The sequence below is a fragment of the Chenopodium album genome, chromosome 16 (assembly GCF_948465745.1).
Source record: "Chenopodium album chromosome 16, dcCheAlbu1.1, whole genome shotgun sequence".
In the NCBI taxonomy this organism is placed as follows: domain Eukaryota; kingdom Viridiplantae; phylum Streptophyta; class Magnoliopsida; order Caryophyllales; family Amaranthaceae; genus Chenopodium; species Chenopodium album.
In genome coordinates this window covers 47,483,099-47,503,913 of record NC_137849.1, presented here as the reverse complement: position 1 = coordinate 47,503,913, position 20,815 = coordinate 47,483,099, and the positions used below count along the sequence as shown (strand labels likewise).

Sequence of the window (20,815 nt, the reverse complement as noted above, 5' to 3'; positions counted from 1 at the left end):
AGAATTCTAAGACCAAATTGCAAAACCAAAACTATGAACAAGTACTCTACAAATCACACAAAACTCCATAAACTTGAAATCGTCGCTGCCACCCTAATGAAGAAAGATTTATTAAAAAAAAAACTCCAGCAGAAGTAACTACAGAATTTGTGTCGCTAAGCTAAATGATTGTTTATTTTGCAATCTGTTTGCTTAAGGTTCATATAAGCGATTTAGAAAAGAAACAATAACAACTTTTACATTCATTAACATCAAACAACGCGCGACTTTAACTGCTTTATAAATCTACTCGTAAAAATTTGAAATTATCAATTTCACCAGTATAGTAGTATAGATGGATTAGTCTCTGAGGAGTCAGTAATGACTAATGAGCATGTATGTTCAAAGAATCAAAGATGACACCAATTATTCAATGATCACAACATAATAAATGTGGTCAATTTTAGGGCAGAAAACACACAAGTACCCATAAATGAAACTGTACGTACTGTTAATTTTTTTGGTCACCCTGGGCTATTGCTTGTAGATCAAGTTTAAGGCTAAAAATGCGTAAATTATAAGCAACACCCATGAATTTTACGACCCTTCACTGTTTAAGCTTATTCAGGCAAAGACTTCTATCACCACTCTGACCACCTTATTTTCTCTAGTCAACTTAAGGAGTGATAATGGATCAATTTTGGTCTCTTTTCCTAAAAATTTAAGATTTTATGATGCATTAGTAAGAAATAAATGAATCGATAATAAACGATGGGATTGTATGTTATACAACTATAATCAAGTCCGAATATGACTACGTACAAGCATATATGTTTACAACTTCAAGTAAGGCAAGGAAAATGATTCATAATTAAACGTTATTTCAGCTATATAAGTTAAGCTTTTCAATTCATGTAGCAAATGCAACATATACATGAAATACTTCATATCTGAAATCGTTTAACATCTCGTGTTATTGCTCATGCTTGAAAGAAAATATAACTAGGTCTTTTTCTTATGGGTGAAAAATAACTTGGTCTACAAAGGGGCTTTTTCAGTCTTACCAGGACGTTTTGTCAAGAAGACTTGCCTTTGTTCTCATGTAACTCGAACCAAGGACAACAGTCTTGTTGTCCAAAAAGCAACCTGCAGCAATGGCAATGACTAGCCCTCTGGCAGCCTTCAAACAGGAAAATTCGAATTCCCTGTGAATTAATCGTCTACGTTTTTCCTCTTCCTTTTTGCACTAAAAACACCCCCCGCCCCCCGGCCAGGAGCTTGTTAGAAGTGAAATACGGAAGCAAAGATGGTTGTAGTACTATACACAATCTAAAAAACTCCACTCCATAAGAACATGGAGTATTTTATTGTTCTGCCACAACAAATAAGGAACAACATCCAGAATCCAACTACCTCAGTCGGCAAATGCAACAAACGATAGGAAACAAGCTAATAGGTTGTTGATAGAAGTCAGACGGAGGGATGGAACATCCTTCCAGCCAGTTAGTTAATGCAGGCATCTAACCCCAGAGCAAAATTCTGACTACATCTCTTAATAAATTATTCTTGAAAATATCTCCTTCCTACACAATACTATCTAGTAGTAGGGAACATTCCGTGAAGATCTGCACAAGACACTTGACGACAGAACAACTAGACATCACCCAAAAGTCTACAGTAATCACAATTCTGATGCTGAGCTGGGAAAATCCGATTTTGACCCACATACCTGAGAAAGAGCACATAAGTAATCATCCAACTATGAAATTCATATGTCTTACGACACAAAACATTGATAATCAGCAAAACTAAATGCTCAATTTCATGTCTGTAGGCTGCATTACAAGGATAAACACAAAGCAGATTAAGCAGTCCAACGATCTCAAAATATAGAACAAAATTAGAGAATGAAATGCAAAGCAGGTCTAAGATGTGTATGGAAGGAAACAAGCCCTTGCCAAAAACCTAGTTAAACATAAAAGATGCTAGCCTAAAGTAGATACCATTTCTTTCATCTAAACAACAGTGTTTTTCCTTATCAACACATCACATCATATTTGAAAAGATATTCATGATAAGATCAAATCTTAAGGAAATGTCGCATTTATTTCAAGAGGGGACAAGACACAACTACCAAAACATCATCAAAATGGAAACAACAAATAAATGCAAAGAAATCCTAGGGACGGTGCACATACAGAATTGGAAATAGACTTACCATGACCAGCATCTATTCACCCATAGAGTACAGCATCGGTTAAACTCAGCTACTTAACGACAGTAGATAGCTTGATCTATTTGTGGAGGAATCTGCTTTATTTCAGTTCCAAGTTCCTGCTCAATCTTATATCTGTTGTAGATAATCAAAGATATTAGAACAAAAAATATATCAAATGCGAAGCATGTAAAAGAATATGAACTCAAAGGACAAGATACATACAAGTTAAAACGGTCTTCATAAGTGATTAAATTCACTGCTAAACCAAGATGGCCGAACCTCCCAGATCGACCAACCTGTACACAATTGGATCAAAACAACAATGTCAATAACCATATTGAAAAAATAACAAGAGCAAAATACCCAAGATCTACTTACTACATACCCTATGGAGGTAGGTTTCAGCATTCTTTGGGAAGTCGAAATTGATAACAACATTGACGGCCTGAATGTCTATTCCCCTAGTAAATAAATCTGCATGTAATTCCAAGCCACAAAATGATCAAAAGACGATAGCAACAATCTTATTAAAGTGTGTATAACAGCAAGACAAATCCAAAAATAAGGATTCATGCACAGTTGTAGAATAGTCCAGCAACAGACAGCAAATCAAGGAAGCACTACCTAAGTAACACACTACGTAAGTAAAGAAATGCAAACCAGTATACAATGCGTTGAATCAATAAAACAAAACGGCCAATAAGGTGGAAAATACTAGAGCTTGAAAACTGGGACGAAGCTGCAGATAAGCACTACAGTACAAGTGTCAAACCCAACTATGCCCAATGTTTCTATACAGATTACTACTCCCTCCGTTTTTAAATACTTGCTCCATTTCTCCATGCGCGGAGTTTAAGGAGAAATTGGAGAAAGTAATAAAATAGGGAGGTAGTGGGGTAGGTGAAAGAATAAAAAATTGTAAAAAAGCAAAACTAGTGAAGAGAATTGGAATAGAGAGAATATGAAAATTAATAAAATATGATTTAGTTGGGTCCACTAGTTGAGAGAAATGTATTAAATATTGTAAAAGCTTTCCAAATAAGAAAATGAAGTAAGTATTTAAAAACGGCCGAAAATGGAAAGTGGAGCAAGTATTTAAAAACGGAGGGAGTATATACAAGTTTTGTCATATAAAACGCCATGCACTCAAGCAGAGCAGTAAACTTCAGTACCTTGTTACACTATTCAGTAGAACATTTCTCTTTAATTTATCAAGCACTTTGAGATACATCCAGATATAAATTTATTACCAGAAAAACCTAGGTACCATTACAAAAATGCGTGATGTGCCACAAAAAATTCTTATCCTTAAATACCTCACAACCCCGAAAGGAATTGGAAATAAAGGTGAAGTGAAGCTAAATGTGCTAGCTAATTAAACCATAGAAAAAAGTTCAACTAAATTCTAAATAACTCAAAAGTCAATAATTGATGTTAATCAGCAGCATCTACATAAACTTTTCGAGTCAAGGCAAACAAAGCACAAAGGTAGACATACCAGTGCACACAAGATTTCGGCATGCCCCATTACGAAAATCGTGGAAAACTCTGTTGCGGTGATCTTGCAGCATCTTTGCATGAATGTAAAAACAAGAATACCCGAGTTCTGTTATTTTTTTAGCTAGCAACTCAACACGATTCACAGAATTGCAAAAAATAATTGACTGGTTGATTTGAAGCTGAAACCAATTCAAAAAATAAAACAACAGATCAGAAGAGAACATATTAAACAACGCAAAGTATTTTTAATTAAAAGCTTACAATCACAACCTTGGAAAAAAGGGTGTTCAGGCAGTGGACTTTTTGTCTTTCTTCAACAAAAGCATAAAATTGTGTTATACCCTTCAGGGTAAGCTCGTCCATCAAGTTGATAACATAAGGCTTATTTAAATATCTATCTTTGAAATCTTTAACAGTGACAGGAAATGTAGCTGAAAACATTAGGATCTGACGATTCGTAGGCATAAATTGGATAAGCTGCTCTATAGACGGCTGGAATTCCGGAGACAAAAGCTTATCAGCCTGCAAAATAAAACAGAAAAGAGCCCTTAGAGAACTTGCAGGAGCAAATATCACGACTAGTTCTACATCATGTCATTATGGTTCCTATAGTCTCTTCCTGGCTGGTAATCTCATTACTAGTAAACAGATATTTATCTTACAGTAATTTAATAAATTAAGCCAAAATATGAGAAGATAAACTCCAATTCCAACTTAAAGGACAATAGTATGAAACAGAAATAAGATATGTTCAACAGTAGTAAAGAAATCGTAAAAATATTAATAAACTCCAGAACTCGCGGAGAAAGATGCTTACGGACATGGTTCCTTAATCAAACTGCTCAACTATGCAACAAGGATCAAAGAAACTACACTCAAAATGTCATATGTTCCATCATAAGATATTGAAAAATATCCATAAAACAACAGCACAGAAAAGATAAAAAGAAGAATCATGAAAAAATCAAGATGTTATTAGCAAAACTCCAAAATTTGCAGAGAAAGATGCTTACAGTACCTAAATCAAACTACTCAACTATGCAACGAGGATAAAAGAAACTCCCCTCAAAAAGTAGCATGTTCCATCACAAGACATTGACAGATCTACATACAGCCCCCTCCCTATCTCACCAGATTATCTATCATCCTTTAAATGATGTCTCTAATGATCCAAAATTCGAAAAAAAAAAACTAACAAATTTCAAAGTACAACATCAAATATAAGGAAACAGAAATTTGCTTTATCGCAAAAATCAGAGCACACTATCTTTACCTCATCCATAATAAGCATAGAACAGTCTTTCAAAACACAAATTCCTTTCTTCGCCAGATCTAATATTCGGCCAGGAGTTCCCACAAGTAAATGGACTGGCTGATATAATCTCATAATATCATCCTTCAAACTGGTTCCACCAGTGGTAACCATAACCTGAATATTCAGGTGCTTACCAAGCTCTTTACAAACCTGTGATGTCTGGAGAGCCAACTCTCTCGTAGGAACAAGTATGACAACTGCCAAAAGACAGAGAACATCAAATAAAAAACTACAATATAGAGTTGGTCATCATAAAATGACAGAAAATTAAATGTAAATTCATTATTACTTGATCTGGATCAAATCACAACTCTAAACAGTATGGAACTAGCTGAAAACACCTCCCTACAGACCTCATACAAAAAACCTTTCCTTTCTAATATTACATTTATTGATTTCAAGGAAATTACAAGTCTATAAATTGGCTGCTTCTCATGATAGCATAAAATATATAATTCTAAATATAAGATTAGAAAGATGGAATCAGATATGAGCAACCATAACCTTCAACTTAAATTAACTAGTTTTAGCCAAGTGCAATCATATCTTTTAAATCTCAACAATTTACAAGAGTCAAGAAAGGCAATGATGACGCAATACAACTAAATTTTTTTAAAAATCAACCGTAGAAAACTTAGGCATAACAAGACAACAAATTCTGCATATGCAATGGGAAATAGTCATAGCGAGAACCTTGAATAACATTGTTGTCTTGATCAATTTTTTCCAAAGCAGGAATGCAAAAGGCAGCAGTTTTTCCTGTCCCATTCTTTGCTCTAGCAAGAATATCACTCCCAGTAAGCGCAATTGGAATACTTTCTTCCTGGATAGGGGATGGCCTTTCAAAACCCTTCTCATATATACCCATCAATAACTCACGCTTGAGAAAATAGTCCTCAAACTCATTCCCTTTAGTAGCCGTCACATCCTATAGAGAGGGAAACAGCAGATAGTTGTAAAACCAGCAATTGCATATTTGTCAGCAGCTAATGTTTAAATAGTCCTAGCAACAAATTATTTCTAAGTACATTGATAAGCATGATCCAACTCACAAAAAAACAATGAACATAATAACATATGGTTACTGCCCATGAATCACAATCGATTAATACGATGACTTACCAATATTTTCTCCATAGTAACAATAATTTCATAAGTAAACAGCCAATGGTACACATAGCTAGAAAGCATCATTAATTATCAAAAATAAAGATCAACTATTATTCTATTCACTCCAGATCAATGTCATTCATATTCAAGCAAAATAAAGTCCTACTGACAAAACTGAACTCCAAAAAACGAAATAAAGAAGAAAATAAATTAAAACAATAAATTTCTAATGTATTTCAAAGATGTCAAACAGCAGTTATTTAGTCGTGGTATTCATATACTCAATCCTACCTAATATAATACTGTTAGCTCCATTCAATAATTCTCACTAATCTTAAGCCTTGTGCTACTACCACCAATACTCTTTAGCCTAGCATCAGCATAACCTATCATTACATAAAAATAACCATGAAAAGTCATACACCAGTATCTAATGTAACAGCCCAAACAGTAAGCAGTAAGCAACAAAACCCACATACAAATTCCAAATCATTACCTCTGTCCTAAAGCGTGTGTCTGGTGGTGGTAACTTCAACCTTGCCTTCCAATCTTGTGTACTAGACAACAGTACAAAAGGTAACAATCAGTAAAATATAAGGGCATACACTATATAGTGCAACAAGATACATAGAAATAACGCAGCAAGATACATAGAAATCTGTCCAAAGATATACAGGCAGCATGACAGATTAGAAGAGAGACAAGCGCAGATGTGCAAGCACACACATATGCACTAGAAAGCAAGAAGAAATTACATTTTTAACTTTCATCAGATATTTACATTAAATGATTTAATCTGCATAAGATCTATGTCAAAAACTCAGTAGATACATAGCAAGGCACTTAAAGGAAACAGAATCAAGTATAACTTTACTAAGGTCTCAACAGACAGATATTAAATCCTCTCTATGATCTAAAAAATCAGAAATCTAGCACCAAAAGAAACTAAGGGTACTGCAAACCCAGCTCCAATGCTCCATGTCATAAAGTTCAAAGAGAGAAGGGCAACCATATAGCACATCAAAATAGAGAGTATGTCAAGATAAAATGAGCAAAAAACAATAATTGTTAAATTACAATGGCAAAAACACCAGAGCAAAGCAAGAAATAACACAAAGTTGTATGCATTAATGATTGATCCACAACAACCATAGCAGAAACTAGATGATTTGAAAGGGAGGAAAACTTGATAATGCAACCCTTCACTATGATTTGCAAAACCCAGCATATGTAGCTTTCAATTTAACCTGATGTATCAATATCCTAAACAACTAATCACATCGACACCTAATTTATAATGTCAGATTGAGAGATCTTGACTATATCATGGGCATGCAAAAGACTTACCAATTGTAAATCTGACTAAAATTTCAAGATTCCCAAGCATTTAATGACACAGGTTTCAAACATCACTCTTTCAACCCCCAGCCCACATATATTTCTGGGTTTCAATTTCAAAACTTCCACCATTGAATGGCGAATGGTCAAATTTAGTGGTATCAATGTATTTGGATTGAATAGTAAAAACGTCCCAACACTTCTTTTATGTGGGATTTTCTGTTTACAAAAAGTATCTTCCTTTTCTGCTCATATAAATTCTTCTAAAAGTTTATAATTGAACCCTTTTTTTTAACTAGATTTCCACGTAAATAAGGCAAAAAAAGCATCCTGACATCGTAGCTAAAACCAGGCATTCTCCAAATATTTCAAAAGATACACCTCAATCCTTTTCCCTCTCTTAAATAATGTGTATTGAATAAATCCTAACATTTGACTAATACAAACATCAAGAACCAAAAATGATATAGTTAGCAATCAATACAACCATAAAAAAGGAACTAAAAGAAACAAAACATTCTCAATACCTCGTGTCAATTGCTTCAGACTGCACTGTCTTCTCAACCTCATCGACACCGGCCTCCGTTGTACCCCCTAACTGACCCCTCCTAAGCCATTGCTGCTGCTGTTGTTGCTGCTTCTGCTGCTGAATCTGTTGCTGTTGTATCTGCTGTAATTGCTGCTGATGATGCTGAAAATGTTGTTGATGTTGCTGCTGTTGTTGCTGGCGCTGAAACTGATGTTGTTGCTGGTGATGATTCTGCATCATCCCTCTTTGCGCGTAATGTTGCTGATGTTCATAATTCCTACGTTGAAAATTAGGGTTTCCACCACCACCACCTCCGCCGCCTACATCTACGCCCATTCCGCCTCTACCTCTGCCCATTCCAGGAGGAAAACGACCTCTAATGTTGTCATTCATTTTGAAATTCGCGAAATCTAAACCCTAAAATTTCCCAGAAATCTAAACCTAAACAAATGAAAACCCAGAAATCCTAAAGATTATATGTATATACACAATCCGAATTTTTGCGAATTCGAAGAAGAATAGTGGACGTCCAAAAAAAAAGTGCCACTATTATCAACTTAAATGCCTAACAAAGATTTCAGATCTGTACTAAAAAAAAAAAAAAAAAAGTAGGAAAGAAGATTGTAAATTAATCAATGAGAAGAAAAAAATCGAGAAGATTTTAGGGTTTCGAAACTGCGAAAATTTGAAGGGCTCGAATTAAAGTGCGACAGGAGTAATTAATTGTAAAAGTAATTGAATTTGAATTTGAAGATTTCGGGAGTACGAAATTAGGGTTTGCTCATGGTAAAGATCAAAATTTTGGGGAAAAAGAGGGATTTTTTATTTTTTTTCAATTTAGGACGAAGCTTTTTGTTTAGTTTGGAGAAGTTGTAATTGTGAATTTGTGATCGGGGGAAAATTAAAAATGAAGGTCGGAGATAGTATGAGTGTAAATTATCTTGGAGAGACGATTACGGTTACTATTTTGGGTAAAAGAAAATGATGACTACAGGAAATTTTTAAATATTTTTATATTGAAAAAATCGACATTAATGAGATTTTTTATTTTTATTTTTTTTGAGGGGATAGTAACGAGAATTTGAGATAGGCCGTGTTTGGAAAAAAGTTGAAAATTAAAGCTGATTGTGTTAACTGATTTTAAGTAGCTGATTGTGTTAACTGATTTGACTAACTTATTTTATTAGCTTATTGTATAAAAGTGTTTGGTAAATAGCTGATTGTTTAAAGCTGATTGATTATGTGAAATGCCCAATAAGCTAATTGTGGGGTAGGTAGTTCATATAGGATTTTTAATTAAATGCGAGTATAAGTGTCATTTCACCATAAGAATTGAATAAGCTAATTGAAAAAACTCCTAAAAATAGCTTTTTGGAAAATAGCTTATTTAGTGGAATAAGCTCTTTAAATAAGTTTCCTACCAAAGACCTTGAATTAGCTTATTTAATAGTTAATAAGCTAATGTAGTCAAATAAGCTAATTTTGCTCAAACAAGCTAGTTACTAAACACAACCTAAGCTTTTTAATTAAGAAAGATAAAAGACCAACATCATAAATTAATTACTTTAATAATAAATAACTCTGTAACAAAGGTCATGAAAAAAATATTCACTGTAATTATTATGCTTTTATAAAAATTATGCATCACTTAAAAATAAGAATGAAGAAAAAATAATCATCATCACCAAGGGTGTTATTCTAAAATTAGTAAATAATTTTTTTAAAAAAATGTATGATTATAATGAAATAATGAATGATAAATGATGTTTAAAAAAAATGATAAATGATATAATTTATATAAAAATTATCTATCAAAAAGAGAGTTGCACAATGTCGACATGATACTATAAAAGGTTTGTATAGTTCATAATATGAAGCGTAACAACAATATATGGATGGATAGGTTGGAAAAATGAAAAGTAAGTTTTTAAAATTAAATAATTTTTTTTTTTTTTTTGAAAAGTAATAAAAAAAAAAAAAAAGGTTTTTCTAAGTTATGTCCCCCAATTTATTGATTTTTTAAGTTGTACCCATGTTTTTTCAAAGTTATAAACTATGCCCTCCACCTCATGATATTTTATGAACAATATAACCTTTGACAGCCATATTCGTTATCGAAAGTTAAGTTATTTTATCAATAATGGTGTTGTGGCGTTATTAATTTGACACGTGTCTCGTTCTAATTGGTTTAACACTTTAAAAAAAATAAAAATCAGAAAATAAAATAATAATAAAAAAAAGGTTATTGTTAACGTCAAAGGTTATTGTTAATAAAAATTAGTGAGGTTGAGGGCACAACTTAGAAACCGAAGAAGTTTGGGAGCGTTATTGATTTGGGATTTTTTTTTTTTTAAAAAAAATAAAGTGGAAAGTTTGTAGTATCATTACTATGGAGAAGAAAAATATAAATAAAACATTATATATTAGGGTAACCATGTATAAGATTAAAGCGTTTTGTTTTACAAAAAGACTTTATCAATTATATGTTCTTTTATATGAAGAGTTGTCTGTATACAATAATGTGTTAATGAAAATCAACAATACGCTTTAGGGGCCACAAGTGCACAACCATTTGTTGTGTTAATTTGAGATGAAGTGGCATAACAAATTGTACATGTGCGCAGTATACACTTTGTACCACAAGAACACAAATGTATATACAAAGTACATGTAAAATAGCTATGACATCTTGATTAATGAACATAAGATACTTCAATATTCTTTTTATTTTGTAGTTTATTTAGAATAAAGCATATCCCATTTTCTCAAAATACTATGTATATCTTGTGTTCTTTAGGTGCATATTGAACATCGTGCACATATATTCATAATTTAATTTGGAGTTTTTTTTCATCTTGTTCTCAATTTCTCATCCAATCTAATATTGATAAAGGTATCATATTGACAAGTATTTTTCATCCAATTTTTACATGTTCTCCGATACACCGTATAAATATTTGTTTTTCATATCCTTGTTTCCATTCTACGAAATACCATTTTTTTCTACACAAACTTACTTAGGTCAACCTCTCAGGTAAGAGTTGTAGAGGACACCTTTCGTATCCTATACTTGGCAATTTTTTTAAAAAAATCTATGTAAAGTACAAATCTAGAATGAATGGGAAATTAAAAAACAATGAAGTTCAGCATTTTTTTTTATGGAGACTATAAAACCGCAAAATACCATGTCAAATATAAACAGAACAAAATGTCTTATAAATTATCTCAAGTGTTACAAAAAACAGAACGAAATATTCACCGTGACAAATTGATTGGCCAAACATGTCAATAAAATAAGAAATTACATTGTTGAAGTTTCTGTGACTAAGGGAAAATTTCCTGACTCATTTGGGAGCTAAAAATGATTAGAAATGCCCGAAGGCCAGTAAAATCCATACAAATCAGCTGTTGAAGTTAGGAGCTAAAATGATATCAAAATCCTTTTTTTTTTTTTTTTGAGATTATGCTTCAGCAGTTTCTTCTGTAGGAATTGTCTCAGTTTCTACTGCGGCTTTAGCTTCAGCTACTGGCTCTGTTGGTTCATCCTCTCTTGCTTCGGATAAAGATGATGCATTCTTTTTAGCAGCAGCCTTTACATGACTGTAGGTTCCTTTCTCCATGAACAACTGTTGGAAATGGTGCCTGCAGTAGAGGATTCCGTCGAGAGCAGCATAGGACGAGTGTGTAAGAGAACACCCTCCAATAGCACACCTGAAGCATGTCTTGTGGTAGGATTCTCCCTCCATTGTTATCTGTGAGCGTAAAAGAAAATGAAGATGAATGTCGGGTTACCTACAACAGCTACAAGAATTAATCAACTTTCATCTTCCTTATGGAGATCATTCAATTACAGAGACTACTTCCATTTAGATCTTTTCTTTATTGTTGGGAGGGGGATAATAGATCCGTGTCATATAAAGAGGAAAAATAATCCAATCTCAAGGGCTAAATCCTTTACCCGAGATTGCAAATCATGACCAAGGGGTATAGTAGCAACTACTGCTATCAATTTGTGGAGGGAAAAAAGCTCAAATTCACCTTCCTAAAATCATGGTTGAATTCTTCAACGATAAACAAACATAACCTATAACATCGAACAACAAGATTGGATTTACGGATTAAACATAGAAAAAACTGACCTTTTCCAACGGATAGACAGTTTTATTACAAGCAGGACACTTTTCTTGGGTTCCAGAGAAGAAAGAAGAGAGTTTGTTAGGGGTCCTGCCCTGCTCAAAGAAAATCACAATAATGGAATTAGAATATGTGAAATCAACAGAGAAAAATGGGATTAAAATTTCTGTTAAAATTTGGAAAAGGGATAAAATGGGACAAAGTATGAAGCATGGAAAATCATTCACAGATTATATTATATTATATGATGGACATTACCTGTTCATATTGCCGGTCTGTCTTGGGCCCTGAGGAGAAAATGTATCAGGAAATTTGTAAGAAAAATATACAGTATGAAAATGAAGAGATTTATGAATATCTGAGGCAAAAATCAATTCTTTACAGAGTAACATTTACGGATTCACCTGCTTGAAAGTTTTTACGGAAATCTCCGGATTCTTTGAATAGTTGTTCAAAGTGAGTTTTGCAGTAGAGGACTCCATCCATCGAAGAGTAGTTGCTCATCTGTCAAATGTAACAAAGTTATTCAGCAATTAAATTATTTGTACACTTCTATCTTACATCATGTCTGATTGTCTTCATTATTATTTATGATATGAAATCAGTTAATATGAACGTCACATTTTAAATTCTGGAAAAGAGAAAAAGGCAAAGTAGAGGAAATCAGGAGACCAATAATCAAATGAAATCTGGGATCATATAGAAGGGACAAAAATATATCCTTGTCAGAAAAAAAAAAAAAAAAAAAAAAAAAAAAAAAAAAAAAAAATCTTCCTTCAGAAATTCTACAATTGGTTAAGACATTGTTCAAATGTTGACAGAAATCAATAATATGACATTGTAGCGGAAAAGAGACGTACCACGAGTGTGCCATTGCAGTGGCTGCATCTGAAGCAGGACTTATGAAAAGTTGCCCCATCAGCTGATAACAAATCCACAAAATAGACAGTTTTGTCACAAGCCTTGCATTTGTCAAGAGTTCCAGTAAATGCCATATTTGCAACTCTTTCGCATAAAATAATTTCTTGTGCTTATTATCGAAGATCAAGACTATGATCAGCAAAAAATCATTAGTTAACTTCTTGAATCCCCAACCGCACAGAAAGAAAGATATATATCAAAGAGAGGGATTTGTCAAAGCATCTCTATGCAGCAAATCCTAAGCCACAGACTCAAATTGGACTATTGATCAGTTTGAACAAAGTCTCTAATTTGTCCGATCAAAAACTAATTTATACGATTTATTTGCTAAGTTTATTAGCTCCCAAAGAAATCATTGTTAGAAAAAAGACATCCAAAAATTATGAGGTGAGAATTGCAGGCTAGGCACTAAATGTGGAAGAGAGAATGAAGGGTGGTCTGACTTTTTCCAAAGGATGCAATTTCAGAAAAGTTGACATCTGTTTTGTTATGGTTGTGTTTGACAGTTTTTTTCTGGTTGACTAGTTTTAGAAGGTGAAGTTAATTTAGCCCTTTATTTTTACAGATTCTCAAAATATATAAAATATAGATTTAATATATTTCATACAATAATTCTTTAACGGAAGACAAGATCTTAAAATAATAGCCCACATATATGTAAAAATAATAAACAAAAAGGTTCATTTGGATTAATTATATAACTGAAATGTGCATTACTTGCATACCATGAGGAGCTGAGAAGAGATACGGGTACGACCCTGCCCCCTATAGGTCCAACCTAAACAAACAGAAAAAATAATTAAAAAAAAAAAAAAAATTAACAAAAATATTGGTAAGTAAGTTTTATAAAATATTGTCAGGATATTAAAAGGCAATACATTTTAATGAATCCCCAAGCTCAAAGAAAGGCAGAAAAAGAAAAGAGATCGCAGATCAGCTAAACATGATAAATAAAGACATTACCTCATTAGCAGTGTCATCACTTCAAGCACAAATATGATAAAAATGTTACTTATAACCTTCAGAGTTCAGTCAGTCAAATCAGAAATAAACAAGAAAATACAAAAACTCTGAAACGTAAAAACCAACATTGTATTTGTTTTAAATCACAAAAAAAAATCCGGTATTATTTCCATATAATTGAGCAGTTATTGGATACAGTTTGCAACAATCCTTGCATTATTCAGCCTATAATCTTAATGTGATTTCTGATATTCGATACAATTTGTTACTGAATGGTAGTTATGGCAACATGACTTGCTGGGACAGTATGATATCTGATATGGTTTTCCCATGACGATCAATTCTCCTAGAACAATTGACACCACTATCAAGAATACTACGAACCACAACATTCAACGAGTGAATGCCCTTGACCTCATAAATCTCAACTTTAACATTTTCTTTGACCCATTTATCTCTCTTTGAAATGGCATCTGGGTGCGGAAATGGAGAAGGGTTCAATAGAGGAGACAACACTTTCTTCACCCATTCAGGACTTATTATCACCTGCAACCTATTGATATCTTGAAAGAAATGGGGAATGATGGAAAAGTTCATGTCATTGCCTTTATCTCCGACCCTGATATGTGCAACTTCATACAGAAGAACTTTCTTGCCTGATGGTGCAGGAAAACTTGGATAATTACTTGATAATATTTCAAGGTTCTGATCAGACAAATCAATAAGCCCATCAGGTAATGGAACTGACTTGTCTGAAATGGAAGTTGGCACTTTTAGTCTCTTCGTCTTGTGTTCATGGCCATGTGTATTAGCCATGTTTGTACTCTTAGCCCTAATATGCCAGAAAATAGACTCACGTCCAACCTACAAAGATTTACTCATGTGATTCGTGTCACTTGATCACTTCATAGCCAAGCATACAACTTCTGAGCTGACTGAAAATACAGGTCAATCCAGAGCAGCAATTAACATTTGAGGCAGCTAGAAAGGGATACATACCAGTTGTTTTACCAAGAGTACTTCTTTCTTGTGCCCAGTACTGCAATTGAGTAGAAAGTAAGAAGATGAATAACACAAACATCAATTAAGGAATTGTGATATACATGGAAGCAACTGAAAACTGCCAGTGAGGAAATTGAGTTTTGTAGACTAATTTCATTATGTTTAGATGGTTCTATATGTTCCATTTTATAATTAAGAAATAGAGTATATACCAAGGGGGGGATTTACCTTACACCACCTCCACCAGCAGGCCCATTTGTATATAAAGCAGTGAATTCTCTGACAAATTTGATTGCATGCTCCTCAACCTCAAAAAGTCCATCCATGCGTAGCCTTATGTCTCGGCACCCAGCCGCTATTGATGTAATACTTTCATTGCAGACTGCTTTCAGGCTATCGAATCCAATAATGTAAGAAATTATACTGCTATTAATGCCTGGATATGATTCTTCCATCCAAGATCTAACCTAAACGCATATGAAACATTAAAACCCACAAAGCCTGATTGTCAAAAATGATAAACTTGCAGCAGTACTTCAGTCATGTCTCAGATTGTACTACTACATTGTACTGCAAGTACAATTGAAAATTCAAAAAGAATCAGAGAACAGCATATTTACCAGATACTCAGCTGCTCTTGCACGTTTAACACATTCATAACCTCCGAAAGATATCTCTCCCCACCCTTTCCATCCAGACTCCTAAACCAGATAGAGAACAATTGGATAAAGATTCTAAAATATATAAATAAATAGATAAAATGAAAACCTACTACATAATGCACAATCCAGAACATAACAGGACAAAAAGGCAGACATGTATTATGTCATTTGCAAAAGGATTAACAGATTAAATGACGTATTATATATGTACAATGGCGTTTTTTTACCCAACTCTAGACCAGAAAGATAAGAATCATCCATACCTTTGGTACTAGTTGCAGAAGTTTCTCAGGAGTTAATGTAGCTGAGGGTTTTGCTCCAGTGCAGAGAATCTTGCTGCTGGATAAGGGATCAAACGTAACATCACGAATATCTAAGAACTGCGTCAGAAGAAGAAAAATATTCTGTAATCAACAACTCCCACCTATCAATACATTATCAAATAGAATAGACATGTTACCACATCAGGAGTGACATAAGCACTTGGATCTGCAATCTCATAGAGAAGCTGCTGAGCACAAGTACTAAAGTTCAGAGCACCACCACTGCCATCAGCCTTGGCCACACATACTTCTCCCAGGTAATTGACTTCAGCAAATGGAAGTGATAAATCCAGAAGACACTGAAAAGATATATCTCTGTGTTTGTCTCCTACATGAGGTAAATAAAGATTCCAAGTTCAGAAAAATGATAGAATGTCGAAGCATAGAAGCTGTCAAGCTGTCAAAAGAAAAACTAACCTGGGTGCATAAAATAACCTCCAGTCAGCTGACCACCACACTCTAATAGGTGGCCTGCTAAAGCTCCTTGTGCTAGCTGCTCCAGATCATCCCAATTCCAGCCCAGCTCATAAACCTGTTAATCAAAGTACAGACTACTGACAATCTAAATGATATTACCAGCGACACAAAAAAATCAAAATAAAAGTAAAATGCAAACAAAAATATTTTTGCAGCTAAATTAACATTTGTAAGGGAAAAACTGCATTGTAGCAACTAGTAAGTACAAGTCCAACAATATATTCATGATCCTTGTTCCTTTGATGGTCAAACCTAAGCAGCCAACTCATAAAAAATCAAGTGAAAAAGATGCTAGTTCTTCAACACCAAATGTGTACACAATAAGTCCTACTGCCAGGGAATAAGTTTTTCAGCTTTTTCCTCAATAAGTCAGCCCGCTCACACCCACTCACTTTGAAAGTGATGATAAAAATGCAGAATTGTAGTTTAATACACAATCTACCTAAATAATATTAATCTCCCAAACTGTAAGGCGCATTAACAGAAATATGTTGCTGTCAATTGCATGCAAGAGGCAGAGCAGAGAAAATTCTCACCATTGGACCTAAGAATAGGGCAGCATCTGCTACACGACTAGTAATGATGACATTTGGCTTGTATAACTCAAGACACCTGACAATTGGTGCTGCACCTAGATATGTGCTAATACCCTTCAATGACAAGGAATATAGAATAAGCCAATATGTACCAAAGAGACACTTTTTTCCAATCAAAATGAAAAAACCAATTCTACGATACTACTGCAAGGCTGTCAGTTTCTTACACCATCCATGACAAAAGACATATTATGTGAGGATGCTGACCCTGAATTTTAGAGAAAGAAAATACAATAGAAGGGACTTAGTAAGTTATAATGATATCAAATTTACCTTTCACCAGTTACTTAAGTACAAAAAAAAATCCCTAACATTCAAACAAGTATTACCTGGATCTTTGAAGGCAACTTCATGTGCAACAACAACTGTTATACTAAGCCCCAGGCTGTTTGCAATTTCAAGGACCTTTATCTGAGCACCAATTGGATCCACTTTTGTATAGAAGGAATCAGACAAAATGAATGGAAAAATACTTAGATTGTATCCATGATCTCAACTACACTACACAAACCAAACAAAAAAAGCTCTCACTTGCACCCATATTTGTAATTATGCATGTTCCCCTTTCCACAGCCAGAGGTAAAAGCAAGTGCATCCACTCCGAAACTGCATGTACGTAAAAGACAGAATTAATGGAGTAGAAACTAATCCATACACAAAAAACTGATTTTGGTAGCACATTCTACTTCCTTCTTAACTAAGAGAGGGAGGTCAAAGAAAACCAAGACTTATAAAGCAGATTGACAGATCTAATAAAAGCCAATGGCAAGTAGCCAAGAAATATAGCAAACATACTGCGTGGGTCATAACCATCTCCCCCAGATATCATCTCCTTGTACCGGTCAGCTAGAGTGCGCTCAGCAAGACACTCAAGTACAATATAGTTAAGCTCCTTCACACTTTGAAGCAACTTTAAAGCTGCCATTGGCCTGTCACCACTAAAGCCAGCTCCACAACCAACATAAACTTTATCCCGTCTCCTTTTAGGATTGACCCTCTGAAGCAAAACAAGCATATAATAGTTCAATATATGATACAAAATTATGCTGACACAATTAGAATATAGATGTAAAACTAACCAATTTGATCAAACAATCATCATATACATCACCACTGTGTTCCTCATAGTTCTCCATCATGCCTGTATTAGATGTCACTGCAAGCACTCAGCAAGAGACTGGCAAATAATTAGTATACACAATATAATGACCAATAGAATGACAAAAGCAAGACCCGGGGTAGGACTTGTTTTTCACCTAAATTAAAGTTTCCTTCAGCACAGATGGCACAAATGGATTTAGTACAGTTCCAATGCTCCATTCAACGGAAATTAGATGAAAAACAACAAACAAATAAGCATAATTCAACTCAGTTAAGCACAAAAAAAGATCAATTTTAATCAATTCAACATAGATAAATTGAACAGAACACAGCCTGAAATCCTAAATGTATGTCTTTTTGGGCCCATATAAATCGACCCTCATCCACTTCTATATACTTCTCTAGAGAATCAGAATACTTTTCTTCGCCGTCACCAATTAAACTCCCTCATTCCCCTCTTGAACAAATTACATAACTTAAAACACATAATCAATTTCTAACAACTTAAAACATTCATAAAATTTATTGCTACTATTTCTCCAAAGCATCTACATAGTCCTGTCACACCCCAAGCACAACAACAACAGCAACAACAACGATACAACCCGATATAAATCCTGCCATAGCCATAGAGTTCAAGATGTATGCAGCCTTACCCCTAAAATCTTAGACAATAACAAAAGGGTGTCTAAATAATTCGACAAATTGAACACCATATAAGCAGCAAACACTCAATCACACAATTCCACTAAACAGTAAACATTCATTCGTTTGCAGTTCTACATAAATAAAATCCAACACCCCTTTACTCTCATTAAAGTAAATTTTCATAAGAAATACTGTACTAAACATCATAACCCAAATGACCCAGAAATCGGAGTATCTTTCTTTCGTACAAATCGTGCATCGAACGGACCCAAATAATCATAAACTTTGAAGGGTTTTCAGAGATACCAAAAGAAATTGAGCTTTTTTTTCCAATCAAACATATAAAATGAGGTATGATAATTCTACATAATCAAATTAGGAGTAAAATATGAAATGGGGTACGATAAAATTGCTGACATACTTGAATCATGAAGCGTTTGTGATTAATCAGAGAGATTTTCAACTTACCTCTTCTTCAGCGTTGAATGTTTTTTCTCTCTCTTCAAAATTTTGATTGTGACTTAATTTATAGTCGGAAGTACTACAGGAACATTTTTTTTTTATATTTTTTTATTTTTGAAGAACTGTAGGAACACAATAATTTAGTGGTTATCCATCAGAAATAAGAATATTATTTGGATTAAAATAATATTAGAGGACTATTGAAGAAGACAAATTAACTTAACTAATGTCTTAATGATCTTATCCATTTTATATAATTATATTATACTATAATTTTGAATTTGTAAGTTTTGTATTTTTGCAATAGTGGATTAGTGATAGAGTGATGATGTATTAACAAATAATTATGCATATTTTTTAATTTTTATTTATTTATAAGGTTTAATTCGTATGATAATTTTGTTGATGTCAACTATCCTATTGATTTGAGTTTAATAACTACTTTTTAAAAAGTTTGAGTTAACACTTATGAATAGTATTTGGATAGTTATATATTTACGTACATAAATGTTGTCGTTCGACAAGAACTTTTTATTGTTTTTTTTTTCTTTGGAAGGAAAAAAAAAATATAGATAAGCATGACAATAAAACAATGAACTATATAAGTTAGACAACTAATGAGATTACTTGTCATAGACTTGTAGTTGAGTATATGTGGGTTGAGGAATGACTTTGATCACCAAAGCCAACTTAATGAACCATTGCTTTTGCTATTATCTGTTTTTTTGTTATCTCTTTCCACATGATAGGCCTTTGACCAATGCTTGATTGCTTGGTCATTTTTAAAGGACTAACTAATTTTTTTGGGAGGCAAGATCAAATTAACTACTTGTATGTATATAGTATTTATATTCGGTATATAAAGTGATGTAATAGATTGTTATAAAATTAAAATTGGATCCTAGATCTTGGATGACAACCTCTTAGGGCCTGTTCCTTCAGATTATTTTTAGTTTAGTTTCAATAAATTCAATTCAGTTCAGTTTAGTTCTTAATTTCCTTCTCTCATAAAATATTCAATTTAGTTTAGTTAAGTTTAGTTCAGTTTAGTTTAGCTCCAATAAATTCAGTTCAGTTCAGTTCAGTCAATTAGAACAGGCCCTTATAGGTTTTTTTTTTTTTTTTTTTTTTTATAATTTTTTTATTACTTTTACTACCACCAAAAAGCATCACTTTGATTATTGCCGCCTATTTATTTTTTTTGGTAAGAAAAAAAGGGCTTATTTTAGAGGGGAGATAAGGAAAATCCCTTAAATGAGTTCCATGAGTTTTGATCCTAGATCAAGGGAATACGAGGTAATAACGATGCCACTGCTCTATCTAAGGGTGCTTATCAAGCAAGTCGATCACGAGTTGAGGGGTGCTCAACTCGACTCGAAAACTTTTTACACGTGCTCAACTTGTGCTCGTTAAAGTTTTGAGCTAATAAAACCTGTTCGACTCGTGCTAGTTAAAGTTTCGAGTCGAATTAAGTAGCTCACATTTTTTGCCCTTGCTATAGTTATATTTCTTTGATTTATTTTTGTTCACTACATAT

General features: G+C 33.6%; 3 protein-coding genes across 8 annotated transcripts; all 3 read right to left on the bottom strand.

Annotated features, from left to right (window-relative positions):
* Positions 1-1,309: 1,309 nt before the first annotated feature.
* Positions 1,310-8,956, bottom strand: LOC145586779 (DEAD-box ATP-dependent RNA helicase 8-like). Its single transcript, XM_081643705.1, has 10 exons — positions 7,988-8,956; positions 6,619-6,679; positions 5,706-5,940; positions 4,971-5,209; positions 3,968-4,219; positions 3,696-3,876; positions 2,583-2,671; positions 2,420-2,493; positions 2,198-2,329; positions 1,310-1,708 (listed from the first exon to the last, which is right to left on the bottom strand). Exons 1-9 carry the CDS (start codon positions 8,380-8,382, stop codon positions 2,251-2,253), a joined length of 1,605 nt encoding a protein of 534 aa, XP_081499831.1. The 5' UTR covers positions 8,383-8,956; the 3' UTR covers positions 1,310-1,708; positions 2,198-2,250.
* A 2,494-nt stretch (positions 8,957-11,450) lies between these two features.
* LOC145584448 (LIM domain-containing protein PLIM2b-like) lies at positions 11,451-13,118 on the bottom strand. Its single transcript, XM_081641286.1, has 6 exons — positions 12,984-13,118; positions 12,528-12,627; positions 12,382-12,410; positions 12,129-12,218; positions 11,948-12,031; positions 11,451-11,741 (listed from the first exon to the last, which is right to left on the bottom strand). The coding sequence occupies exons 1-6, from the start codon at positions 13,116-13,118 to the stop codon at positions 11,451-11,453; spliced, it is 729 nt and encodes a 242-aa protein (XP_081497412.1).
* Positions 12,553-19,422, bottom strand: LOC145586778 (uncharacterized). 6 transcript variants are annotated; one of them, XM_081643700.1, is made up of 16 exons: positions 19,285-19,422; positions 18,147-18,223; positions 17,863-18,064; positions 17,599-17,673; positions 17,397-17,498; positions 17,235-17,275; positions 17,008-17,121; positions 16,412-16,526; positions 16,132-16,322; positions 15,935-16,051; positions 15,630-15,710; positions 15,238-15,476; positions 15,007-15,046; positions 13,770-14,871; positions 12,984-13,045; positions 12,553-12,627 (listed from the first exon to the last, which is right to left on the bottom strand). In XM_081643700.1, the coding sequence occupies exons 2-14, from the start codon at positions 18,204-18,206 to the stop codon at positions 14,287-14,289; spliced, it is 1,962 nt and encodes a 653-aa protein (XP_081499826.1). In that variant the 5' UTR covers positions 18,207-18,223; positions 19,285-19,422; the 3' UTR covers positions 12,553-12,627; positions 12,984-13,045; positions 13,770-14,286. The 6 variants fall into 6 exon arrangements, with proteins under 6 accessions (XP_081499826.1, XP_081499829.1, XP_081499827.1 ...); XM_081643703.1 differs by having other exon boundaries at positions 18,147-18,208; positions 19,285-19,421; XM_081643701.1 differs by having other exon boundaries at positions 18,147-18,244; positions 19,285-19,300.
* Positions 19,423-20,815: the final 1,393 nt, after the last annotated feature.

Coding starts and splice junctions, on each gene's coding strand:
- LOC145586779 (XM_081643705.1), bottom strand. CDS start 8,382: ATGAATGACAACATTAGAGGTCGTTTTCCTCCTGGAATGGGCAGAGGT. Junction 5,210..5,705: donor AGACAACAATGTTATTCAAG/GTTCTCGCTATG, acceptor GTCTTTTGGCAG/TTGTCATACTTGTTCCTACG. Junction 2,330..2,419: donor TATGAAGACCGTTTTAACTT/GTATGTATCTTG, acceptor TATCTACAACAG/ATATAAGATTGAGCAGGAAC.
- LOC145584448 (XM_081641286.1), bottom strand. CDS start 13,118: ATGGCATTTACTGGAACTCTTGACAAATGCAAGGCTTGTGACAAAACT. Junction 12,628..12,983: donor ACTGCAATGGCACACTCGTG/GTACGTCTCTTT, acceptor TACATTTGACAG/ATGAGCAACTACTCTTCGAT. Junction 12,219..12,381: donor CAGACCGGCAATATGAACAG/GTAATGTCCATC, acceptor TTCTTTGAGCAG/GGCAGGACCCCTAACAAACT.
- LOC145586778 (XM_081643698.1), bottom strand. CDS start 18,387: ATGGAGCATTGGAACTGTACTAAATCCATTTGTGCCATCTGTGCTGAA. Junction 17,122..17,234: donor TGTCTTTTGTCATGGATGGT/GTAAGAAACTGA, acceptor TTGTCATTGAAG/GGTATTAGCACATATCTAGG. Junction 15,477..15,629: donor CAAGAGCAGCTGAGTATCTG/GTAAATATGCTG, acceptor ATATGCGTTTAG/GTTAGATCTTGGATGGAAGA.